This window comes from Gobio gobio (genome assembly GCF_949357685.1).
Source record: "Gobio gobio genome assembly, chromosome: 13".
NCBI lineage: Eukaryota > Metazoa > Chordata > Actinopteri > Cypriniformes > Gobionidae > Gobio > Gobio gobio.
Window position 1 is genome coordinate 21,309,172 of NC_137106.1, and position 27,931 is coordinate 21,337,102.

The 27,931-nt window shown below is 38.5% G+C and overlaps 2 protein-coding genes across 4 annotated transcripts in view; one reads left to right on the top strand and one right to left on the bottom strand.

Moving 5' to 3' along the window:
• Positions 1–7,467, top strand: part of impg1b (interphotoreceptor matrix proteoglycan 1b) — a 41,187-nt gene extending 33,720 nt beyond the window's left edge. The window contains exons 17-18 of the mRNA XM_079832672.1: positions 2,155–2,238; positions 6,726–7,467. Of these exons, the coding sequence (XP_079688798.1) occupies positions 2,155–2,238; positions 6,726–6,806 (165 nt within the window). The 3' untranslated portion in view covers positions 6,807–7,467. The remainder of the gene's footprint in view (positions 1–2,154; positions 2,239–6,725) is intronic.
• Positions 7,269–27,931, bottom strand: part of myo6b (myosin VIb) — a 62,112-nt gene continuing 41,449 nt past the window's right edge. Inside the window, exons 26-33 of one of the 3 annotated variants that reach the window (XM_079832670.1) lie at positions 26,308–26,516; positions 23,815–23,893; positions 19,897–20,057; positions 19,365–19,400; positions 15,184–15,287; positions 13,029–13,160; positions 9,396–9,614; positions 7,274–9,193 (exon numbers count right to left, since the gene is read on the bottom strand). In XM_079832670.1, the coding sequence (XP_079688796.1) occupies positions 8,994–9,193; positions 9,396–9,614; positions 13,029–13,160; positions 15,184–15,287; positions 19,365–19,400; positions 19,897–20,057; positions 23,815–23,893; positions 26,308–26,516 (1,140 nt within the window). In that variant the 3' untranslated portion in view covers positions 7,274–8,993. Of the gene's footprint in view, positions 9,194–9,395; positions 9,615–13,028; positions 13,161–15,183; positions 15,288–19,364; positions 19,401–19,896; positions 20,058–23,814; positions 23,894–26,307; positions 26,517–27,931 lie in introns of those variants that run through there. The other 2 variants (XM_079832671.1, XR_013817727.1) reach the window with 2 other exon arrangements.

Here is a 27,931-nt window from a genome sequence, read left to right on the forward strand (position 1 = left end):
ATTAGAAATCTTTTATAACATTATAAATGTCTTTACTGTCACATTTGATCAATTTAATGCATCCTTGCATCTTACTGACCCCAAACTTTTGAACATTAGTGTATACACCAATCAGGCATAACATTATGACCAGATGAAGTGAATAACACTGATTGTCTCTTCATCATGGCACCTGTTAGTGGGTGGGATATATTAGGCAGCAAGTGAACATTTTGTCCTCAAAGTTGATGTGTTACAAGCAGGAAAAATGGCCAAGCGTAAGGACTTGAGCGAGTTTGACAAGGGCCAAATTGTGATGTCTAGACGACTGGGTCAGAGCAACCCCAAAACTGCAGCTCTTGTGGGGTGTTCCTGGTCTGCAGTGGTGAACCAGCGACTGGGCCATGGCTCATTGATGCAGGTGGGGAGCGAAGGCTGACCCATGTGGTCCGACCAAGCAGACGAGCTTCTGTAGCTCAAAAATTTCAAGAAGTTAATGCTGGTTCTGATAGAAAGGTGTCAGAATACTAACAGTGAGCCAACAGTGGGCACATGAGCATCAGAACTGGACCACGGAGCAATGAAAGAAGGTGGCCTGATCTGATGAATCACGTTTTCTTTTACATCACGTGGATGGCCGGGTACGTGTGCGTCGCTTACCTGGGGAACGGCAAGCCGACGGAGGCAGTGTGATGCTTTGGGCAAAATTCTGTTGGGAAACCTTGGGTCCTGTCATCCATGTGGATATCACTTTGATACGTACCACCTACCTAAGCATTGTTGCAGACCATGTACACCGTTTCATGGAAAAGGTATTCCCTGGTGGCTGTGGCCTCTTTCAGCAGGATAATGCGCCCTGCCACAAAGCAAAAATGGTTCAGGAATGGTTTGAGGAGCACAACAACGAGTTTGAGGTGTTGACTTGGCCTCCAAATTCCCCAGATCTCAATCCAATCGAGCATCTGTGGGATGTGCTGAACAAACGCCCGTCCAGGGAGGCCCCACCTCACAACATACAGGACTTAAAGGATCTGATGCTAACATCTTTGGTGCCAGATACCACAGCACAACTTCAGGGGTCTAATGGAGTCCATGCCTCGACGGGTCAGGGCTGTTTTGGCAGCAAAAAGGGGACACACGCAATATAAGAATGCCTGACCGGTGTTTTATATAAATTTGTATTAAAAATTGAGTAAGCAACCTAATTTGTGGGAGAGAAAAATTTGTTTTAATTAAAATTATATCAGTATAAAGTAAACCCGATAAAGTGTGGGGCAAAAGGCTCCGGAGGGATTATAATGATACTGCAATATAATCTATACATAATATAAAGTAATATACTGTAGATTATATATCACTATAATCTCTTTTGCCCCAGCTGTCTGTCAGACCACTTTGCACATCCTTCACAGCAAATTCATTCAGGAATTCTTATTAGTTACATATTAATGACAATATGTGCAATATTTGTTGCAGAATATGCGCAAAATTAAAAATAAATAAATATTAGATCAAATTACCTGAAATCAGGCTTTAGGCACTGCACTCAATCACCTTAAGGAACAGGAAAACCATGCACAGCAAAAAGACAGAGACAATCGGCTATATTTATGTAAAGGGAAGTATTGTACAAAAGCTATTAACTTCAGCAAAAAAATATTATGCTTTTGTTAAATCAGCTGTTTTGAGGATTTCTTTCCTTGTCTAGAAGAAACTAAAGACTAAAGAGAACACGTCAGCGAAACCCATGCATCAGTATCCTCACCAGTGTTAACACACTATGTATTCATAATAAAGTAGATTCAAAACAGCAAAGTATTTCCTTCTATAAACAAGTTACAGACAATGTATTCAAACAGCCAAAAAAAAAGAAAATCCACTATTATTCCGAGCCTGTCAAAGAAGCAATGATTTTCCTTAGAGGATCCTATAAATTATGGACAGCATGCATGGGTTTTGCATCTCATTTAGACTAGTGCATCTGTAGTTGTCTAAACTAATGATATTATGAATAATAATCTTTTTTTTTTTCCAGCAACAGATGTTTTGCTCTCCAAAATATTGACAGTCTGGATATAGTGCCAAAAATGTACCTTGCTTTCTTGCTTAACAAGACTTTGTCTCCACTGCAAAAAAAGGTTCAAGATTGATGGTGGCCTGTCATTCCTTTCCCAGATCCCCAGACAACTCTACACCAGAAGATCAGAAAAGTTAACATCAGAAATGGTTGACTTTCATCAGTGTATACCACCTAATGAGGTAAGCTGATGTGAAAACAAATAATTTGACATAAATAATCACGACAGCTTAATTTATCATGTCAAGATGATAAATCTTTCCCATCAAAATGTCAACTATCATATAGAACAGGAAATAATTGTAAAAAACTAGATGTTTTTGGAATGTCGCGTCCTTCCCATCGCCGGCGTTCAGTTACAATTACATTTTTCGCTAACACTTTATTTTGATGGTCCCTTTTGAACATTCTGTTGACTATAAGTAACTTTGCAACTACATGTCAACTCTCATTAGAGTATTAGTAGACTGTCCTGTTAATATCTGCAAACTCATGTGGTTTTATTAGTTTTTTCCCCAAAACAGCTAGGTCGTCTTGTCTTGACATTAATGTAGTGCATATTTACATGTACGAGTAATCATTTGAAGCGTATTGTATGTTTTATACACAGCAAAAATAGCCTGCATTTGACTGAAATTACAGAATCCACAGAATGTTGGACTATCTAGGATGTTTATATGGTTGTCAGTGCATGCATTGGACACTAAATATGATGTTAGTTTACTTTTAATACTATTTTCCTAATAAATAGGAAAGAATAAACCTGGGGCCTATACCATGAAGCCGGTTTAGCTGGCTAGCCATATTAAACATATTATGTTTAAGCTTAGTTTGTACTAATCCTGGGTTTTAGGTACCATTAAAGTGGTTTGGCTTTTAGCAGTGTTCATCTCCAAAGTAACTTGCGCTCCATCCATGGCCAACCTGCTCCAGGGCAGGTTATGTTCTGGATAAGAGATCAAACTGAAATTGGACCAATCAGCTGTGAGCAAAGTGACACACCTCCGATGCAATGAAGTCCCTCCCCCTGTTTCTACTCCAAATTAAAGGTCACTACATAGCAATTGGCTATTAAAGACTAAAACGTCTGGCTTTACAATGCTTATTTATAATAATAATAATTTTGAATGATTTAGATATAATTTATGTAATTATTATACCCTTAATCAATTACAAATGTATCATTTCAGTAAATCAATCATTAATAGGTACTTAGTTGAAATTAATATAAATAGCCTATATAAAGGTCATACAAATAAGCTTTAAAATAAAAAAATAAAGCTATAAAAATTACTAAATGTGAGCTTAAATGTTCAATTATCTATATATCAACTAAACTAACTTCATAACTTTTACTTGCATTGACGTAGTGAATATTTTCTTTAAGTTGTACTCTTTTATAGACAGCATTTTTCAATCATGTAATATTCTGCAGAAGAGAGAAATGAATCTCACTGAATCTCAGTTTTACTGAACCACAGCGTGACGGGCTGTTCACTACTGACGTCAAAGCTAAACTCCTAAACTCAGGATCAAAGCCTGAGTTGACAGAGAAAGCTGATTATCAGCATCATGGGACCAACAAAGCCTGAATAGATTGGTTTGGTTTTGTCAACTCAAAACTAATCCTGTAACCCTGAATTTGTTAAACTACCTTCATGGTACAGGCCCCTGGCCTAGAGTTTTCCACCATAATTCCTGTTCATTCCGACAACAAAGTGGGACTTCTAAAGTGGGAATTAGGAAATTTCCGATAGCACGTGAAGGCAGCATTATAGTCAACAGAATGTGTAAAAGGGACCATCAAAATAAAGTGAAACAATCTCGGAAGCCAAATAAATATGTAGGCTATGTATTTCGAGTTATATACATATCTTGTAATGTAATAAAAAAATCAGAAGCAGCATTAACTTACTTGGTCTAGTCTTAAATATTTGGCATTGTTTGGCATGAAGGATGAGATTTGATGAGTATTATTAATTCAAGTGTGACTCGATATAATGATTATTCCTGAAAGTAATCCTCTCGTTTATAGCCCTCAAGTGGAATTGTTAAATTAGCAATGCAAACTATGAAGGATTTGTAAACAATAGAATATTAAACAAAGCATGAGATTGACAACTAAAATATTAAGGAAATTGCTGTGATAATGGTAATTAATGAGAGGACTCTAGGACTAGTCACCTGGGTAATGTATTTCCGTTGGAATAACGACATTCATTGTGGATTCTGACAGTGGTAACTTACTGGTAGGCTATGTTTGATAAAATCACAAATATTTACTACATTAACGTAAGTACAAATAACAAATAGATTAACGTTATGAACTGATATAGATTGTATATCATACTGATATTTACCTTTAGCGAGTAAAACCATATCCATAATCGACATCATTTTGTTTGTTTGACGCTCACATTTCGCTCCCTCAACTCGCAATGCACTGTGGGAGCAGATATGTTCGAGAGAGAAAAAAAATAAAGAAATCATGGTTGTTGTTGTTTTTGTTTTGTTTTTTTGTTTTATATCGTACCTTGTACCACAAAATAATGACAAGAAAACACGCATTTCTACTGAAATGTCTCCCTGGGCTGCACGCTAAAACAAACAGCAACAAATGACTCTTAAAGGGATAGTTCACCCAAAAATGTAATTTACTCAGCCCGGTGTTCTTTTAATGTAGTATGCCATTCTTTCATCTATGGGCCACAAAAGGAGAATTTTTATTTTTATTTTTTATAAATCATCCATATAAATAGCGGCCAGCATTAAGGGTAATAACTTTTTAAGTTAATGATCTGCAAGATTGGGGCTTTATTAGAGCCGTTTATTGATTCGAGTAAATGTTTAGACATTTGGGTATAAAGTCTTTTAATTCTACAATATATTGTAACATGTAATAAATGTTATTGTGTTGCAGATGACAAGGAGATTTATGTTTATGCACTTTATTCATTTTTATGTTGGGGACTGTTATCATTAACTGCATTACCTGTTATTGGATGTTCGGGTTAAATATGCAAAGAGGCTCCACCCCTGGGGTGGTTTTGGGGGAAAGCGGGGAGAAGGGGGCAGAAGAGTGCCTCGCTGTTTCAAATCCTGTTCTCTGTTGGGGTCGTACGGCGTGGGTTGTGGCCAACAACAGCCCAAATAAACACCCCTTTTCACTAGCACGTCTTGTTATTGCCTGAGGATGCTAAAATATTGTGTAAAAAACATATGAGAGCTGCCCTCTTAAGGTTGAACGGTGGCTACTGCAGTTGAATTTTCCTATTGGACGTTGTTTGCCATCGTGATATATGTTAGCTCTTCCAACGGCTCACTACCCACGCCCCTGGCACGAGCACACCACCCCCTTAGAAATGTTGTGTTTTCCCCAAGCAGCAACCTCCAGCAGATTCTCTTGAAGCCAATACGGAAGTTACTTAAACTGCAATTCATCGACTGGACACTAGGGGCATGCTCCAGAAGGGAGCAGAATCTCATTGAGCCCAATGTTAAAATGCCAGACTTTACAGCAGAAAAAAACATGTTTGCAGCCTGGTACAAATTGTGGTTTTGGTCTATGGCTAATTTGGCCCGTCATGACAACTGTGAGGGGGATGAATTTTTTTATAACTCATTCATTTACATTATATAACACCTTAAAGTTCTGCATAATTAAGGGTGTGGCCACTCTGAGTGACAGGTGGATTGCCATTTGTCTGCTGTCTGTTAGTCATCGCGTCACCTCAGCTCCACCCACGTCCCGCCTCTTTGCCCGTTTTCGGTTATCCGGGAGTGACGCGCGATGACGCGGTGCCAAGATGGCAACGGCCAGCTCGTCCCTACTTTACGCTTCAAAACTGCTCTTCAGAATCCTATGGGTGACGTCACAGACACTACATAAATTTTTTACAGTCTATGGTTTTCCCGCATTGATCACATGAGAACGGCTTCACTCCAGCTGTCAATCAATCCGTCACTGCGGGTCTCAGGGGTACGGCCCCGCCCTCGGTTCATCCCCTCTGTCTCCACTGGGCTCTGGGCACTTTTCCAGCATTTTTAAAATATTTCCAGTGGGTGGAGTTGGGCTTTGACCAGGGGTTGAGTTACCCCCTTTTTTTTTAAGACGATTTTTCAGACACTAAATTAAACCAAACGAATCCAAAGAGCCAGCCTTCTTGTATAGAGCATGTTTTTGACGCCCAGTGTTGTCTAGGTAGGAGGTAGGCAGTTTGCTAGGCTTGTGGAGTTATTTAGAATTTACATAAACATTTAATTGAATGAATGAATGCAACTTTTAAATATAGATTGATAAAATGGACATAGGTCTATCGCTATCTGTAAAGCTGGTGTCTGGTGAGCTGATCACTTTGCCCTTAAAGGGATAGTACACCAAAAAAATAAGTTTGTTACCATTTGCTCACCCTCAAGTTGTTCCAAACCTGTATGATTTTTCTTCTTCTGTTGAACATAAAAGAAGATATTTTAAAGAATGTTGGTAACCGGACAGTTGATGGTAGCCATTGACTTCCATAGTAGGGAAAAAAGTGTAAGTATAGTAGGTGGGTGCTGTGAAAGGTGTGTTGCATTGCAATTTTACATAACACAACTGCAGATGATTGTGTGCATGTTGGGTTTTTCCTAGTTTCTTGACCATGTTGTTTTTCCTCATGTTGTATTACAGACGTGGCGGATGTCCAGCAGGTCTTCCGACTGTGTTTTGAGGAGTCCTGATAGTGAAGGCTTTGAAGTGACTGTTTTATAATGCCCAGACACTTTATTTAAACTAAGCATGGCACCAAAGCTCTTCAGCGCTATTCAAGCAACTCAACTTTGCTGGTTTCATGTAGACATTTGGTGAGTTTATGATACAACCGCTCTACTCAAAATCAGCCATATTCTTGGACAACTGAAGGATTACCTCCAGGAATGAGGACTTACGATTAGATCACTCTTGAAGTTATTTTTAATTGTACCTGCAAAAAATGTAAATTGTATATGAGACATGAAATGTGTTGGATGCTTTGAACCCTTGTCAAAGGATTGTTTCCTCCCTCACAATGAGGTATTTATTTAGAAATTGATACTTTGGGTTGTATCTTAAATAGTAAATAGATTCTAGTCATCTCTTCTAGTCTAACCTCAATGTCCCATACAAAGAAATTGAATGTAAAGTGTTTCTGTAACTCTCGATGGTATCACTTGGGGGGAAAAAAAGACAAAAATACAGGTATGTGGGGATGATATATTTGTTTTTACAATAAACAGGAAAAGTATTGTAGTATATTTCAGATGTAAAATAAATAATTGCAGTCATTTCTATTTAAATTCTAATGTGCACTGATGAATCATTCATGTTGACTTCAAATGATAATGGTCAGGGTCCCTCAGTAAAGCCATCTACTCTTTATAACCCTTATAAATGCAAAGATAAACATAACATTTTATATGTAATGTGTTTTATTTTGGTCTAGTAAAGTGATTATAGCAACAGTGGCCAGTCAAAAATAAGAAAATCAGAGTATATTTAACCCAGACAGATCAAAGATAAATAGACAGACAAGAAACAAATAATTAACAATTATAAATCGATAGTTTGAGATGACACCATTTCAGTTGGAAAGGGCTCAATGAAGAAAACATTAGCATATGAATAAACAAAGTCTGGATAACGACAGCAAATTGATCGAATGCAGCAATTTGGTCTGTGCCAAGTTTTCAAAATGTATAGAATGTTATTGTAGTTCCCATTACTTCGGTTCTTCAGGCAGTTATTATGACCAAATGAGATATAAGGGGGGGGGGGGGGGGGGGCAGAGAAGCGCATAACGAGACACTCCATAGTGCAAGCTCATTTAAACGAAATATTTCCTTGAGTTGGTGCGTACATAAATGTAAAAATGAGAGAAATCTACCACACACGCCGACAGAATTCACAGCAAATCATTAACAAAAGTGCCATTATCACTTCACCGAACAGAAATGAATATGCCCTTTAGCCTATCAACGTGATTTAAGTACAAAATTGCTGAGCAAAACCATGCAGTGACTATCCTTTTTATGAACTGACGCCGCTTTTAAATGAACCTATAAAATTCATTATCAAATATATGTAAAGGCAATTTCAGATGGTGCATGTCCTTGAAACAACACTGCCGTTATTACCACATTTACAAAGGTGAGACAAAATATTACAACCTAATGTATTCCAGTGCATGTTCCTCATTAGCCTTTATCACCATCATCTGATTAGATCAAGGATACATTGACTGGTTATTCAATGTATTAAAATATTAAATGTTGCTCCACAATAATGTCCATTTAAGTCCTATAATAGAATTTTATTTTAAAAGGTGAAGTGTATTTGTAAAGGTGAAGTAATTTCTGCGGCACTAGATAACAGAACTGTGGAAAATGCCTGAACACCTACTATTTGTCCAACAAACAGATAGTCCCACCCCTAAACCCACAAACATTGGTTGAGCCGATGTTGCTCGAGCTGAACATAGCGCCATTTTTAGGGGAATATCGGATCATCGTTATCTTTTTTAACACGCAACGAATGACACACATCTCCGTTACTGATGAACGGTCTAATCGCTACACACTGAAATGTGTCCTTTTATAAAGATTACACCTAGTGTATTTTAGATTTATGAGCAGGTCTACATTGAGTGTGACATTTTAATAACATCCCCGTCAAATGAGATATGAATTAGGTCTGAAAATCGTAAGGCATCTCTGAGCAACAGGTTCAAGAAAGGCTCAGATTTGTATGAAAACTGGTTTCTAAGTTCACAGCAAAATGAAGAACAAACTACAAACAAAAAGTAAATTAGACAGTAAATGCTCCCACTAGAGTTGTACAGCCCTTTGTTTTAGCTACACCCCATTACCATCTACATCTACACGTGCATAGATTATGTGAGTCAGGAGGAGAAGCGGCCGATGTTCACTTGAGAAGGTTCTGGAGCATGGCGGTCGCGTAGGTGGGTCGGGCCTGCTTGCTTTCAATGGCGTTCTTAAGGTATTGGATTCCGCCGCAGCGCTCCCAGATCTCCTCGAACTGCCGGGGGAGGATCTCCGCGCCACGTTTTCGCGTGAGCCCGGTCTCCTCCAGACTCAGCTCGCACATCTCCATGTCGTCCTTACCTGGATACAGCAAAAGATAAAACTATGCTTAGATGCACACCACATATCCGCAGATAAAAAGTCACATTTCCCAGTAACGGTTTCAGCTATTTTATCTTTCAACTCCTGCTTCTACTCTGAAGAATTCCCCGTTCACTGTAGGGGGAAATTATTGTTTTATCTTATCAAAACATTCTGTGGTACTGAAGAAGGCCTTTGGTACCTGCTACTAAGAGGATCGGCTGCTTGTCTGGATGAAGCTCCATCTGCCTGGCGATCCAGGGCCCATCAAAGTGAGCGTACCACCAGCCTTTTTTCTTGTTCTGGGGGTCTTTGTACTGATCCGCAGGCCTTATGAAGGGAATGCGGAAGTAACGTTGCTGTCGATTCATTGCAATCTCTTGCTGCCGGGCTGGGACTGGTAGAGCGGGGTTCTGCTGGGCTGAAGAGATATAACAGAAAATATTACAATATTTACAGTATTAAAAGATTAGTTCACCCAAAAATAAAAAAAATCTGTCATTAATTACTCATCCTCATGTCGTTCCAAACCCGTAAGACCTTCATTCATCTTCTTTATTTTGATGAAAATAAATAAACAGCATCGTTATTACCACTTACAAGGCCCAGAAAGGGAGTAAAGACATTGTTAAAATAGTCCATGTGACTACAGTGGTTCAACCTTAAATCTTATGCAGTGACAAGAATATTTTTTGTGCACAAAAAAAACTTTATTGAACAATTTGTCAGTCTCCTACACTGTTGACATTGCAGCGGGTTCTATGTCAGAATGCTGGCTTAGTATTGGCCACTGATTGCCAGCTCCTCCGTCAGCATCACACGCGTGCTTCGTTGTGCTCACTTGAACGGCGTCGGCCAATAGTGAGCCAGCGTTCTGACGTAGAACCCGGAAGCGCTGCACTGTGATCAAACTTGAACAGCGTAGGGGACTTGCATGGAAGAGAAGAAATTGTTGAAAAGTCCTTATTTTTGTTTTGCGCACAAAAAGTATTCTCGTCGCTTCATAACATTAAGGTTGAACCACTGCAGTCACATGGACTATTTTAACTATGTCTTCACTACATTTCTGGGCCTTGAAAGTGGTAATAATGTTACAGTCTATGTGGGGTCAGAAAGCTCTCCGATTTCATCAAAAATATCTTAATTTGTGTTCCGAAGATGAACGAAGGTCTTACAGGTTTGGAACAATATGAGGGTGAGTAATTAATGACAGAATTTTAATTTGTGGGTGAACTTACCCTTTAAAGATATTTTAACTCTTTCTAAACAAATTCTGATAGTGGTGCTTGTCCATTCAAAACTTGCCGCCATGATTCTAGAGTGTTGGTTAAGGTGTTCTGATTAAATTTTAGCATGTTGTTCTGAATGGTTCAACTAGAGATCTGCACGGGATGGACTGTTTTTAGTCCTGCTCCTGCAAGATTCTGCCCCACTCCCGCCTGCTTCAGCAAAAAAAAACAAACATTTTGTCCTATCCAAAACTTCCCACTACTGTTGCAAAAGCCTGGTAGAGATCTACATGGACCTTCAGTCTCACTCTGGTCCCATTAGTCTATTTTTTCCAATTCCCTCACACAATAATACAGTCATCATTTGTCACAAAAGGAAGGTGCTTTCCTTTCTGCCGAGTACAATAAAAAACACTGGTTTACAGTTGCAGGCTTGGATATTATCACTTATTTTTGTTGCTAAATAGACTAATAACATGAATAGCATTCTGTACCTTAAAACTTAAAGGGTTAGTTCACCCAAAAATGAAAATTATGTCATTAATTACTCACCCTCATGTCGTTCGACACCCGAAGACCTCTGTTCATCTTCGGAACACAAATGAAGATATTTTTGTTGAAAGCTGATGGCTGAGAAAGGCTTCAGATAGGCCTCCATTGGCATTCAGTACATTTACACTCCCAAGACCCATAAAAGGCACTTAAAACGTCGTTACAAAGTCCATCTCACCACAGTGACTCTACAATAATTTTACGATGCGACGACTATAGTTTTTGTGCGCAAAAAAAAATCAAAATAACGGCTTTATTCAACCTCTTCTTGTCTTCCGTGTGTGCCTCCACGACGCATGCGCGAGAATATGACGTAGCGCCGGTGTTCGGGAAATGCATGAAATACACACTTTAACCCCATTTTGAGAACTACGCCGAGACCTAAAGCACGATCAATGTAGAATTCAACAGCTTAGACACGCGCGTCTTCCTCTGCTTGTAAACAAATCGCTTCTGGGTCATGTGTCCGAACGCCGGATCTGCGTAATATTCTCGCGCATGCGTCGTGGAGGCATACACGGAAGACAAGAACAAGTTGGATAAAGGTGTTATTTTGATTTTTTTTTGCGCACAAAAACTATTGTCGTCGCATCGTAAAATTATTGTAGAGTCACTGTGGTGAGATGGACTTTGTAACAACGTTTTAAGTGCCTTTTATGGGTCTTGGGAGTGTAAATGTACTGAATGCCAATGGAGGCCTATCTGAAGCCTTTCTCAGCCATCAGCTTTCAACAAAATATCTTCATCTGTGTTCCGAAGATGAACGGAGGTCTTCGGGTGTCGAACGACATGAGGGTGAGTAATTAATAACAGAATTTTAATTTTTGGGTGAACTAACCCTTTAATATTTTGCGGGACTCAGTTTGAGTCATTTCTTTCTCTCGCACACATCAATGTCTAACTCCCAAGGCACTATTTCTACTTGTCCACTGCAATGGTTTTTGGTTCTTGTACCAAAGCTTGGTCGGGGTGATCTGAGAGCCTGTCTTGAGAACTGAATGGTGACATAAGTTGCGTGGCTTAGGTTGATCCTGAAAGAACCTGAAATTCTGCCATATCTCCTCATAGATTATTTTCCATTGCAAGCTCTCCATAGAAGACCATGTTGCATATGATATAACTATATATGTCCTTCCTTGATGGGACTCTTTTCCTATCCTTCCTCAATGTGACACACACTTTGTGGTATCATTCATGTACTTAGCACACATGGTACGGTATGAGTTACACACCAAAGAAGACTTTGTTCAAATCAAATCTTCACATCAAACAATCTATACGTTATGCTCAAAATACATATCAGAGTACGTCATAAACGGAAGTAGGCATTTTAAATCCATCACCCCTAAAGATCAAACAGATTCAGAGGTTGGCATAATGTCAAGAAAGTTCTCAGAGAGGTTCTCTGCACTTTAATATTGACTTTGCAAAGCGAGAAGTCTGATTTCATCTCTTTGAGTGAGGCAGCATAAGCCCCATGCACCTGATACAAACACTCCACTGTTTGAAGGTAAGACACATCTGAGGATTTCACAACAAGAGAGCCGGAGAGTTTGAAGTGAGCCTGCAGGTCACGCAAGTCTAAATCTTCTGTTTGTTCTGCACGAGCAAACACTTCCAGCACTAAAGTCTTCCAGCAACCAAACACAGTGACGTGCCTTTCAAGCAGGGAAATAAGCGATTTGATTTCATTGAAACGGTAGTGGGAGCCTTTAGATGTGCTTCAAGCAGTCTGCATTATGTGCATCACAATCCTAACGCTAATCACAAAATGTGCAGCAAGGAACTTGAAAAGAACAACAAACAAATGTGCACCATCAACCTTGAGAAACAGTTGCAACACACACACACACACACACACACACACACACACACACACACTCACATTAGAAAGAAGTTCAGAGGAGTATCATTCCTGAATAAATATTATGTTGAATCACATTTTGCCATTACAAATGAAATCATCAGCTACACAAAATTGCACAGAGCATTTTGTATTCTGGTGTTCCATCACCGTGCAGACCGTTCTCTTGGGGAAACGGATCATATCTTACCATAGTCAGTGACTGATTTGGGAGCCCTCATCTCTGTGTCTGTATTTTGTTTCTTGTTCTTTGATTTCCAGGCATGGTACACCTTCAGACGACGATGAAATTCTTCTCGACACGCCGCCAACAACTCTATATCTACATGGGTGAGAGATAATATAGTCAGTGCTGCTTTGCATTGTCATGCACAGGATGTGGCTTACACAATGGCCTTTGTAGGGCTTGTGTGTGTGTGTGTAGGGGTTGTGTGTGTGTGTGTGTGTGTGTGTGTGTGTGTGTGTGTGTGTGTGTGTGTGTGTGTGTGTGTGTGTGTGTCAGTGAGCGCGTGTGTGTGTGTGTGTGTGTGTGTGTGTGTGTGTGTGTGTGTGTGTGTGTGTGTGTGTGTGTGTGTGTGTGTGTGTGTGTGTGTGTGTGTGTGTGTGTGTGTGTGTGTGTGTGTGTGTGTGTGTGTGTGTGTGTGTGTGTGTGTGTGTGTGTGTGTGTGTGTGTGTGTGTGTGAAAATATGAATTTTGAATGTGTCTGGTTGCAATGGTGTTTTAAAAATAAGGAATTCAAAATAAAATACCATGGCATATTTTTATGTTTGAAACTTTTCCTATAAACAAATTTTATAAATATCAGTAGTTTTAAAGCTGTTGAGATAATTGAAAAACTGTAAGCATGCATCTTTTATTATGAAGTAGAAAGGTAATAACAGTAAGCAAGATAATGCAGCATTCAGAGGACCACAATTCAGCTTTATGGCTAAGTAAAAATGTTTGTGGTTGTGGGCCTTAACTACTATAATAACTTTTACATTAATCATTTGATACAATGCACTTATTGTCTACATACATAGCTTTACATTGTACTTACAGTTTAAAAATGACCTGCATGTAATTACATTTGTAATTAATTTATGTAGTTACATTTATAATTACACTGTTGACACTTCCCTTACACCTAACCCTACCCTTAAACTTACCCATACCATATCCATACCCACACACCTGTCCCTAACTTTACCCATATACCACCTCAATATCAGCAAAAGTGTTTTGCAATACAATATGAACACAATAAGTGCATTGTACTTATTTTTTGTTGTAAGCACATAGTAGTTAAGGCCACCTAATATAAAGTGGGACCATGTCTGCATATCTCTTTCAAATATTGCTAAAAAGAGCTACTTTCATGTACGGGTAAGTTGGTGTTCCATGTCAGGTGGTACAACCAATATAAAACTAGGAAAATTGTATTTTATTGTATTTAGAAATTATATGTATGTATGAACTTATTAACATAGGCAAAAGCTAATACAGTTATCCAAGTAAAAGCCTCAGTGTAAAATTAGCTGCAAAGTCAGGTGGTGCAACTGGGGTAAGGGAAGGGCCAACAGTGCAATAATAGATGTCCTTACAGAAATTAATTACAGATGTAACATGCAGGTTTTTTAAATATAAGTACAATGTAAAAAAATGTATGTACACAAGTGCATTGTATCAAATTATTAATTTAAATGTTAGTACATAGTAGTTAAAACGCTAAATATAAAATGGGACTGAAAACTCAGCACGACACAGGGAGCCCATAAAAAAAGAGCTTGCAAAAAGAAAAGAGAGGTGATGAATGGTACAAATATTTGTTTGTACCACCTGACATTTTTTGGGTGGCGAAGTTTTAAAAAAAAATGTGTTATGTGAAACTGAACAATCTGCCAAGCATTCCAATTTTGTGTTCCATAGAAGAAAGAAAACCGCATGGGTTTAGAATGACATGAGGGTGAATTAATTATGACATAATTTTCATTTTAGAGTAAACACTTTCTTTGACAGACCAGAAAGTAAAAAAGGGAGTGAAGTCTGTCTGTTTTATGGGTAATCTACCATGATAAAGATCTCCAAATAAAAAGAAAGCATATATAATTCATTAATTTTTAAATAAATAAATAATGGTTTGAGAGCAAGCTGCAAAATCAGTCAGTCTGAAAAATCTCTACTGTTGCCATCTCTAATCATCATGCTAGTTCCTCATCTTCAAAAATGCACACGCTAGTCCCCCCCATCTTCTAAAATAATGCATCTTAGTCCCCCATCTCCAAAACGACATACTTTTTGACACAAGCAGCTTCAAGCAAGCAGGAAGTTCTGAGATCAGATCGAGGGGGCTGATTACTCTTACCACAGGAGGTGTTGATGGAGTCTCGCAGCTCAGCGTACTTCCACTTGCTCAGGTCGTACTTCTTCACCCCAGCTGCCACCTTGTTGGCCTGCACCTGCGCACCCCTGAGATTGCACAGTGGAAGAACAATTTTGAGTTTTTCTTAGCTTCATATTTTCTCCATAGGCAAAGGTTCTAATCCATCTCCTAAGCGCCTGTTACCAGCTGCTAAACGTTCCCTAGGCTACAGTACAATCTGATGATTAATTGGCCTTCTGCTTACGTGGAGATACATTCTCTCTGAAACTTGTAATGACATGGAAATTGTCCGGATCATGCCAAATTAACACCTCACTGAGCAAATTAGATGCAGCCTTGGCAACACTGTGCTGCAACAGTGAGGGTGGTTAATGGCGGTTAACGATGGTTAATGGGGAACGAGGGAAAGGCCGCGACGTGAGCTTTGCGAGGGTTTTGGCAGTCCTGACTCCCACGGTGCAGGGAGCTCTATGCCTATCAGAGCAAGGATTGCCTTTTTCTTTTACTAAAGGTGCACAAGGTCTGTGAGGATCTGTGGGACAATGTCCAAAACATCACCACCCCAGAGCTGTGATTCTAAATCACCAAATCCAACAATTTCAAAGCTTGTGTACTATGTGATCACGACTGTTAGCACGTGGATTTTTGATATGGTTTCAGGTGGTACTGGGTGAACAGCTGGTGATACCAATGCCACTTTTAGTAAAATGTTATATGGTTGCTAAGGAGTTCTGAATGGAGTCCCAATCATATTGAGTAGTTGATAAGTGTCCTTAGAGATTGTTGGCTTGTTGCTAGAGTATTCTGGGTAGCTGCTCAGGTATTGCTAGGTGGTCATTGTGTGTTATTAGCATGTTGTAGGGTGCTAAAGGCTGGATTACACTACATGACTTTTAAAATCTTGGCAACAGACACTCGCCGACTTTGTAAATAGTTACAGAGGAAAAACTGAGCATCATACACTAACACCGTGTCTACACGGGACGCGACCATTGTCTATACTAGACGTGACAAAGCATTTGTCCTTCATGTCAGTTCGTCCTAAATAGAATGAGGCATCAGTTTATTGTCGTGTCACGTCCGCATCTAGTGTAGATAACATCGCTAATTTAAATGGGTTAAATTGTCTTTTGTCACGTCGCACCGCTCACGTCCGGTGTAGACACGGTGTCAACGACTAAGGATCACACACACTACCAAAAGTCATTACGAACAGAAACATGTGCCTTGTTGCTAGGAGATGCACAACAAATGAAAACAATATGTGTTCTAAAATCGGCTCAAAATATCAAACATGTTTAATAGTCTGTGACCATCATACACTACATGATTTTCTGTGAAAACTCAACTCTGAACCTCGAATCAGCAGACTGCCGGACTTTCGGTAACTAGCGTCAACTTGTCCAGACTAAAAATCTGGGCAAAAGTTGTGTATTGTGTGTAGTAACCAGGGAATTGTTATTTGGTTGCTAAGATGTTTGAAAAAATTTCAACATGTTTATAGGGTGTTGTGAGTGGTCCTACACCCCCAAGCCCAAGTATAATGATATGAGAAATAATAAGGATGGTATAATAAGCAGCACTAATGATGAACTCTGATAACCATATGAGAGATTGTTGTTTGATTAGGTGACTTTAATAACAGCTCATCATTTCCGACCCACTGTGATCTCCTGAGCCAAAGCAATACCATAGAAGACAATTATTCCAGTACCTGAGGCTAAGATTTAAAGTCATAAAGGGATGATGTCACTCTACAGCCTTAAAGCAAACTTTCCCATATAAAAGCAGTGACAGGAGTCCCAGAAGAGACTGAGGGTTGTCAGTGTGAGCAGTGAGCGCGAGTCTGGGAGGAGCTCTTGCATGGCTGAACATGGTGACACTGGATGTAGGGACAGTCTGTCGATTTTGACAGCTGTGAAGAGCAAAGCTGCTTAACGGAGACCCTGCGAGAGAAGTCACTGAACCAGCAACCCTGCTGATTAACCCACTCATACAGGTGTAAGTGGAGTGCTAACACAAACACACAGCAACAGAAAATAAATGTTTACTCTAGCACTGGGGATGCTACTCATAATTCAAAGTAGTTCAACTAGTCAAGCAAACATAAAAAAAAAACTAAAAAAACAAAACAACAACTACACTACAAATTACAAACAAAAAGCACTGAACCACATGCTAGCTATTTAAGGGGAAAAAACAGTGGCCCCAAAACATATCTGGATACTAATGGTTATTGAATGATATATAACAACATTTCAAAACCAATGGCATTTATTTTTAAGATATTTTCTAAGCATAATTTTTTTTTTTATTAAAGCTTTTAAATGATAAAACTACTGTATATTATATAATATTATATTATATTTATTATGGGTAAGTAAGACTTTTTTAAATAAATAAATGAATAATTTCATTCAGCAAGGACACATTAAAGTGATCAAAATTGACAGCAAAGACATTTATGGTACAAAATATTTCTAATTTCAAATGAATGCTGTTCTTTTGAACAAATATATTTTACACAAAAATATTAATAAGCAACACAACCATTTTTGTTTTACATTGATAATAATAAGAAGCACCAAATCAGCATATCAGAAAGATTTCTGAAGGATCATGTGACACTGAAGACTGGAGTAATGATGCTGAAAATTCAGCTTTGCCATCACAGGAATAAATTAAATATATTCAAATATTAAATAGAATTATTTCAAATTGTAATAATATTTAAGAATATTTCACAATATTACAGTATTTACTGTATTTCTGATCAAAAATGCAGCCTTGGTGAGCATGAGAGACGACTTTAAAAACATTTAAAAAAATCTTACCAACCCCAAACTTGCATGTATAAAGTAAACAAAAGTGTATGAGACTTGTTTTTACAATAATTTGTTTGCAGATGTCACTTGGTGTGATATTTTATGTAAAGCAGTGACATTCATGTATTTTAAGCATTCAATTACTAAAGCATTCAGTAGAAAATAGAATATCTTAAATTATACGAAAAGACTGAACGAACCATGTCTCTAAAATAAATACTAAATAAATGTAGTTATTAGCACCACTTCTACTAGTTAATTACTCCACGGCACTAGTGCCATATGGGGCACTTCCTAAGTGATGTGTAGAGAAGACCAAACAGGCTAATATTTTATTGTGACAGATTTCCTTCTGCTAAGCACTAATTGAAACTGATGACTCCAGATGACGGCACAAGAAAGAGAATCATAAACACAATGCAACAAAACCCTCTTTCCTCTTTAAAGCAACCTTTCTCAGTAAACACGAAAACACTAAGAGTGTCTTCTTGAGTACCACCATCCAGAGCTGAAAACATTCATGCTGAGAGCTTGCATCCAATTCCTATGAGCAGGTGAAGGTTGCTGTGCTTGGCATGCATAAATCCAACATATATTTTGATGCAACATAAGTAAATGGAAATAGGGTTGTTGAGCTCCCTAGGAAATAAGATTGAAATGGATCAACACCTATAAGATACTGCTAAAATCTCCCAAAGACTCGTTCCATGTCCATAACTTCTTGGTTTTAACTTCTTTTCTGAGAAACCAATCTACAACCAATTTTTAACATTTTCTGAGGAAAATGTGAGTGGGGCTTGACTGTAAAAAAAAATGGTTGCCAAAAGAGTGTTCTGAGTGGTCATTGCTAAATATGACTAGCATCTTTCTTTCTGTGTATGTGATTTTTGTGCACGAGTTATCATTCATGTAGGAAAAATATATTGCAGGCTGGGTTACATGCCAAAGTTTAATATGTAGTGTTACGGGTTTGTTCAAAGTATGAACAACAAACACCAGTAATAAAAACCTAAAAAAAAAAAATCTGTGTAAAGTTCTGTGTCCTTGATTTCATTGGTTGGCAAAAAAACAAAAAACAAAAATCTACAAATATAACCACGTGCTAGATCTCTATTTAATCCAAGATTTTATTCATGTATGAAGTATTTAGGTTAATATCAAAACTAAGAATTAGCCCATTGTTTACCGTGACTTTCTATGAGTAATCCTCTATCTAGGTTGTGGTGAGATTACGGGGACAGGACGTGACTGCGGGTGAGTTGGGTTAGACTGAATGAAGCGGAAAATCGGGGGGGGGGGGGGGGGGGGTTAAGAATTAGGGCCTGTTCTATGTCTTACATCTCTGTGAAGAACCAAACACCTGTGGTACCATCACTGAAGGGGAGAGGAAGCACAAAAAAAGAGGTTTGGGTGACAACACGGTCTTCTTAGCACCCAGTTAGCATGTGTAATAACATCAAAAGAGCCTTTTATTTTATTATACATAAAGCAGGAACAGGCGACATTTCTTTGTCCACTTCCATTAACTAAATGAAATATGACTCCCGAGTGCTACACCACAGGCATCTCGTGTTTCTGTTTACCTGCTTTTAAAGAAACACGAGTTGGCCGCATTAAAAATGATTCATGGCATTTATGTAACGCTGTTTGGCAGAACCTTGTTCTTTGTTTGTTGTTCTGTCGTGGCTTGGGACCATACAGGCTCTTTTCAGATGGAAATCTCCGAATAAAAATATCGCTGATTTATGTGGGTTTTATGAATGGTAACATTCCGGCGTGGAGTCTTTCTTTGTCTGATTTCACCCGGTGATGCTGTTTGTGATGTAGACTTTATTATTTTATTATGGTGCGCGTGGGTGTTTGTGCGTACCTGCGCAAGCTGGGGTCCATTTGGGCTTCATCCTGGATGAGTTCTGCCTCGCTCTGAGCGATCCTCATGGCCAACTCTCTGTCCCTCCTCTCCTGCTCCAACATGGTCTGTGTCTGAGTCTCTTCCTCTCGCTCCAGTGCCAGCTGCATCTCAACTTCAGCCTGGAACAACATAAATCCCACAAATCAATATTACGCACACACAATCTCAACACCTTTGGCGTTTGCCACACCTGTGCCTTTGTTGTGTTCCAACTCGATGGAACACACAGAGACAAAAGAGACAACTGGGTGCCGGTAGGGGTGCCAACAGTAATGACCACATATTTCAGTTTGGAGCATTGAACTGTGGTGGGCCAAAGAAGAATCTGAATGAGACTGACACCACCCTTGTTAAAAAATAATAAAAAAGGCTTTTAGATGTCTGTTTGCTGGTGCCCTCAAGCAAAAACTTGTGTGTTTGCCATTTTCACCACACAGATGCTGAATGATTAGCTTCAGCTAAGCTAGACAAGCACCAAACTAGGACTCATCAGCATAACCCAGCCTGGACCAACATGGAACTTCAAGACCCAATTAAATAGTTTGACAAGTGCCATTTCTGTCCTGTGTTGATGACTTTCCTGTTGAAGCTAGACAGGACATGTTGAAGAACTTGTCACTTTTCTTAAAATATCCAATAACTTTTTTCACATCCGTGAAATATAACATACTACTTGCTAGCAGAGGCAGGGACATTCTCATTCTAGAGAGCATTTGATTGCACAAAAATTTGGATATGCCCATGAGTGCTAGGATGAAGAAATGTTAGCGATTTTCCTCTTTTCCTGAAAGAGAAAGTTCATTCTAAAAGCCTACACCTGCTAAAACCCTGATTTTGCTGACTTTCAAGAAGGCTGCGGAAGCTTTTTGGTCATTACATTCCTCTGTGCAATCAACATGATGCTGTTTAAGGCAGGCTACAGAATTCCCTCAATCTCCCCATCCAGTGGCGTCTGGTACATTTTAGGGAAGAGAGATTAGCAAGGTGGCCCTGCCCCAGACACACTGTAACCCATCTATAGCACTGCCCACTGAATAGATATTAAGCCATTACACTGCTGCTGTGTGCTAAGGTCTGATTAGGCATATCATCAAGGCTGTACTGCAGCCAACCGACCTGGGATTCTACGTCTAGACTGTGTTAAATTTGAAAAAAGATTAAAAACAAATAAAATATAAAGCATGGTTTTAGATGTGTAAGAACAGTCTGGGAAAGAGTCCAGCAGCACGGTCCAAAAGCAGAGCAAAGGAGTTATGGAAGAGAAAAGCTTAGATGAAACATTTTCATCAGAAAAAACCTCTGCAAAAAAGAATAATAATGCTGGCCCTATTCTGAGGGAAAAAAGCAAAGCAGCTGAGGTGTAATGCCCATATATATAAAGACATATACAGTTGCAAGAAAAAGTATATGAACCACTTGCAGAATCTGTGAAAATGTGAATAATTTTAACAAAATAAAAGACACCATACAAAATGCATTATTTTTTATGTAGCGCTGTCCTGAATAAGATATTTTACATTAAATTTTTTTTACATATAGTCCACAAGACAAAAAAATAGCTGAATTTATTAAAATAACCCCGTTCAAAAGTTTATGAACCATTAATTCTCAATACTGAGTGTCGTTCCCTGGATGATCCACAGCTGTTTTTTTTTTTTTTTGTTATGGTTGGTCATGAGTCCCTTGTTTGTCCTGAGCAGTAAAACTGCCCAATGTTCTTCAGAAAAGTCCTCTAGGTCCTGCACATTCTTCAGTTTCCAGCATTTTTGTCATATTTGAACCCTCTCCAGCAGGAGACAATTGAGGGACTCAAACACAACTACTAAAACAAAAGGAAACATTCACTGGTGCTCCAGAAGGACACGCAACGCATTAAGAGCTTGGGGGGGGGGGGTGAAAACTTTTGAACAGGATGAAGATGGCCAAATTTTTCTTATTTTGTTTAATTATATATATTTTTTCATTTTATACTGCCCTTCAGAAGCAACAGAAGATACTTGAATGTTTCCCAGAAGACAAATTGAGTACAATTTACCTTGATCTTCAAATTCAATAAGTTTTCACCCCCCTTCTGAAGCATCAGAGAATGTTTCAATCTTTTTTTTATTAGTTGCGTTTGAGTCCCTCAATTGTCCTCAATGTGAAAAGATGGATCTCAAAATCATACAGTCCCTGCTGGAGAAGGTTCAAATATGCAAAAGATGCTGGAAAACTGAAGAATGTGCAGGACCTGGAGGATTTTTCTGAAGAACATTGGGCAGTTTTACTGCCGAAGACAAACAAGGGACTCATGACCAACCATCACTAAAACAAAAAAACAGCTGTGGATCATTCAGGGAACGACACTCAGTATTGAGAATTAATGGTTCATAAACTTTTGAACAGGGTTATTTTAATAAATTCAGCTATTTTTTTGTCTTGTGGACTATATGTAAATATTTTTATGTAAAATATCTTATTCAGGACAGCACTAAATAGAAAATAACATGCATTTTGTATGATCTCACTCATTTTCACAGATTCTGCAAATGGTTCACATACTTTTTCTTGCAACTGTATAGAGAGTGGGTTACAGCATGATATATCTGAGCTATGAATCAAACTGCTAAAAGCAGGAGAGATGTGGTGGAAAACAGAGTGATATATTATGGCCGAAAATAGCAGTGATAAAGATTTTATAAATAATGTGACAACAGTCTTTGAGTGAATTGCATATGTCTTCTGTAGCAAAGGTCTTCAATTTATTCAGGGATTCAAAAACAATTGTATTTTCAAGCCAAGGTGATACACACACACACACACACACACACACACACACACACACACACACACACACACACATGTATATATACATACATTTGATCATATGATCAAAGTTTATTCTATCACCTTTTGGCTTGAAAATATTGAAAATACAATTGTTTTTGAATCCCTGAATAAATTGAAGACCTTTGCAACAGAAAACATTTGCAATTCACTCACTGTTGTCAGATTGTTTATAAAATATTTATCTTTTTTACATCTAAATCTTTTTACAGAAAACGGAACACATTTAATGCATCAGAATAGAATAGAATCATAATAAAATAGAGAAATATAATAATAAAGTCACAGTAGTAGACTTTTAATAGAAATGGCACAAAAATAAATATATAGAAAAAGACTTTTATAATAAAGCATCATTCATTAGTATTAGTTCATCTAGCATGGGATATTATCCACTATTAATCGTAGTTGATAAAAATATAATTGTTCATTCTTGTGAGTTCAAAATGCATTATTGTTTTAATTATCAACAAATTGAATTATAGCCAAATAATGTTAACAGATACCACTTTTCATTAAAAAAATTATAAAATTACCTAATATAATAAATACTGTGGAATACGGTGTATAAATGCTGTGCGTGTGTCTCAATATAATACATCTGAATGAAATGAATTGTAATAGTAAAGGTCAAAATAACAGTTTAGAATAGAATAGAATAGAAAGCACAGAAGCCTCTTTATAGTGCGCAACAGTTTTTCAGTCAGCGTGGGCACAAAGTGTCTCGGCAGGACGATTCATCTAGAGGGAGCAGCGCAAGGGAAGTCAGCCAAGCCCCCAAACACAGCATCACCATCAGGAGAGAGGGGACATAGGACTTTCACTCCGCAGACGCAGCATAATCCAGCCCCAGGAGGTAGGCAGGGACTGATGAATAAACCCACAGGCCTCTGTGGCAGCTCAATACAGTCATGATTATGCCTGCAGAACAGCCAGTCCCGGTCAGCTCTGAACATGCCAGCGTGAGACGGAGTGGGCATTTGGTTTGCCGAAGGAGTCAGCGGAGGAGAGGAATCAATACACAGAGGGTGCGCGTATACACATACACACCTGCATGACTCGCTCTTCCTCTTCTCTTTTCTTTCTCTCCTCCTCCTCCTGTTTCCTCTTCTGCTCCATCTCGGCTTTCCTGATGGAAGAGAGATCGAGGGTGGACCGTTAATGAGTTACTCCGGTCTGCTGGGAATTATTCCTTCTGATCAATGACCCACAGCAAGGGATTTGAAAACACCCACATGTGGATTCACAATTGTCACACAGAGAAACATGGACGGCATTTAGTCTTTGTAGTGCGAGCGAGTCCCTTCAATAGTAACTGAAAATGAATGGCGCGCAGTGAGCGTTGTTATCAAGTGTTAGCAATTTTTGTATCAAAACAGCAAACAAAATCTGTTGTGCCTTTCTTCGTGCTTTGTTGATCATGGATTCGGGTATTTATACATGTATCCTTGCCAACCCTAAGACCCTGAAAATAGGGAGATTTGTGAGGAGTGGGATTGAGGGTAGAGTAATGATACAATTGCTGTTGAATGTTTAGCTGCTCACAGTAAAAGAGTGTGATTTGCATTACAGTGGGCCCAAAAGTCTGAGCGCTAGATCATTTTTTTGTATTTATAATTTGTAATTTGCATCCTTAATTACAAATTATATTATTCTTTAGAAATCATTCTAATATGCTGATTGGTTGCTCAAGAAATGCTGCTAAATATTTTTTGTGGAAATCCTAACACTGTGGCTTCACCGGACACGAGTGGCACGACACAACCAAAGACAATAGAACCAGTTATAATCAGTGATGTGGTCTACACTGGATGCGGCGCGATGCGAGCGACAAATCTCCGACAGTAAACGGATGCCTTGTTCTATTTATGACGTACTGACACGAATGCTTTGTAACGGCCGTTTTGTCACATCTAAAGTATACGGCCTTCAGCTGTCGTGACGGAATTCAGGCTCTTATGATGGACGGTCACGTCCGGTGTAGACATGGTGGGATACATTTTTTTCAAGATTCTTTGATGAATAGAAAGTTCCAAAGAAAAGTATTGTTAATCTTGTTAAATAAAAATATAAATTTCTTTAAAAAAGAAAATCTTATTGACCACAAACTTTTGATTTGTAGTACACCTATTTTTTATCATTTAATATTTTTTTTTATATTAGAGTACATCATAATCCTAAAGCTTTATTTTTAGGTCTAAATTAGATTTTGAATCCCAAGAGTTTTTGGGCCCCACTGTATACAATTTAAAATGTACCTGGTAAGTTTGTGTAATGATGTCTAAAAGTTAGCTTTAAAAGCTTCCACTGAAAGCTTGAAACAAAGGAAATCACAATATATTTTATAAGGAACAGCTTAAATTTTATACTGGCATGGCAGATAGCATTCTTAAAAAGTTCTCCACATAAAAAGTGCAAAGCACTTAAGGCTAATGCAAACTTGTAGTTGCTGTTGTTAATGCAGGCCGACTTGTGGAGTTGTACAGCTCATGTTTGAGGTAAAAGCAGTACCTCTCAATCAGTAAAACATTACCGTGATATGGTCCAACGCCTCATTATGTCGGAATTCAGGCTCTTATGATTATATACAATATTAGTTATATGAAATGATCGTTAAAGCTCTTGCAGGGTGTTCTTGTAAGAATGGAGTAGCAATTTAATATATCACCTCTACTTACAAAGCTAATCCCATTTACCATACATAACCTTCTGAGAAGGTTTGGATTTTTTTTTGACCTGTTGCTTATAGGGGCTATATGTAGAATTCAGAAACCCTTGTTATTATTAGTTATTGTTATTAGACTGAGAGAGATTATAGACTATGGTTTGAATTCATTCCTTTTCTTTGCATGACACATTGACTTTACCGTATAGAATCCTGGATATTGTATAAGCATTCATTTCACGTGTCATTGAAGAGAGACTCTCAGCTAGCGCACATTATTGTCACATCCTTTTGATTTTGCCGACAAAAACGAGTCCTTCACATACAAATCAGTCTGCAGGCTTTCATAAACAACCTAGGGAGTCGAGGAAGGTCTTGTTTTTTAAGTTTCGTTACAAGCTGGTCACACATTGGCAATAAATTACAAAAAGTGATTCATGTATGAAAATTCTTACTTATAGCCCCTTTAAATGAAACTGTGAGAAGATCAGGAATGTGTCAAATCGTCAACAATTAAATCCAGATAATTTAGTAATCCATACGCAAGGGCATCAGGGTGGATGGGCCACACCAAACATTAAATGACAGAAGTTGCTGTTGTTGCGTATGCTGGTGTGGAAATATTCTTTGACAAGACTATAAACATAGAAATATCATCATGACCTGATTTGTGAAACGATGACAGATGCTGTCCATGACAGCAGGCTCTGGAGAATGCATAAGAGAGAGCAGGTCAAGCCGAACCCTCCAGTGATGTATTAATCTTTCTGCCAATCCCCTCCTACACCCTTTTTTCAGCTCCTGTTCTTCTTTCAAATGTGCTGGGACTCTGACCTAATGTACAGTTCATCCTGTGTGAAACTTGTGACGTGACTCACATGCGGCGGTCTTCTTCCTCCTGTTTGCGTAACTGCTCCTCTTCTTCGCGTCTATCCCGCTCTCTCTCCATCTCCTCCTGGATGCGCTTGAGCCTCTCCGTCTCCTCCTGCTCCTGCTTTTTCTTCTGCATTGAGGAGAGGAGCTGCTCCGAGCGTTTCACCAGGCCCTCATATTCTTGCTCGATCTCTTTGCGGCTCATCACCGTGGACTGAAAGTAAAGACAAAAAGTGTGTTAAAATGGATTCGATTTGATTTATTTGATTATATACATCATGTCTGCTACAGAGCAGTGTTTCAGTAGACCCATGATTCAAACCGATAACTTTTTTGAGCTATTCGTTAAAAGAACTGTCTCATGACAGTCAATCCTTTCAGTAATCAGGCAACGCAGGTCAAACTGTATGTTTTTGATTCACTAAAAAGAAGAGGCTCTGTATTTGTTCAGACTTCACTGGTTACGTTGTATGTTGAACTAAATAGAAAGACTAACTTATGAGAGCTTCTGTTTTCGATACAATAAAAGTGGATGTTGATTTATGCTCCAAATGGACAAAAAAGCTCCATGAATTTACCATAAAAGCATTTCATACGATTGAAACAACAACGATTAACTTACCACATACAGTATGTCCGTCAAAAACATTCCAAATGGAATAAATCTGCTTCCGAAAGGTACTTCGGAAAGAAAATAATCATGGCCACCATATTGAAGGGACAAACCAAACCGAAGTGCTCAGAAATAGCCATTTCAAAGGGCCATTGGAAATGAAGCCTTTTGAAAGGTAGAACTGATGTACACTTTGCTCCCATGTTTCTTTGTGCAGGTTTAATTAGTTTAGCACCTGTGACAGGTTCAGAGTTTGACTTATATATTATATATATATTGTCAAGCAGCGTACACAATTGTGCAACGATGGCGCCTCCTTAATTGGCTCAGCAAGATGACGCAGAAGTGCTTTCCAAGGAACAGTGTTTTGGTCCCCTACACCCTTCATTCCTTTGATGCTCTCACTCTGGAGGGTAAACACTTTAAAAGGGATAAGGGCATAGGGATGAGCCCTTCAGAATGGAACGCATGGACAACGATATCGAGAGTCAGCTCACTTCCTGATTAATTTGGAAATATTTACTTAAAATGCAGTTTATCTGCATCAGGTTATGTTGCAACTCTAATTACAAAAGTAGAAGATGAGTAAATATTTAAATTACATAGGGGCAATCTACCCAAGTGTCAAAGTCAGACAGTCGATATGTCAAATATTGAACATAAAAAGAAAATGGATGCTTTCTCCAGATGCAAACGGGCTAAATAATGTATTTTTGTACTTAATGAATAAACCAAAAATCACAGAAGTTTAAAATAAAATGAAAGTAAAAGTCATGAAAAACAACAAGCGCTATTCAGACTATTTCCCCTTTCTAAAATTTCTAAAATGTATTCATTTCCTTTGTGCAAACAGAGATATTTTGCTTTTGGACAATCATTCAGAAGTTGTTCATGCGGTCCACCACAGAATCTGATTCAACACTTTTGAGATTACTGACAAACAAATCTCTATTCACTAACCTCAAAAAAAATATTGACTGACAGAATTGCAGATAAAAAAAAAAGACAGAGCAGCA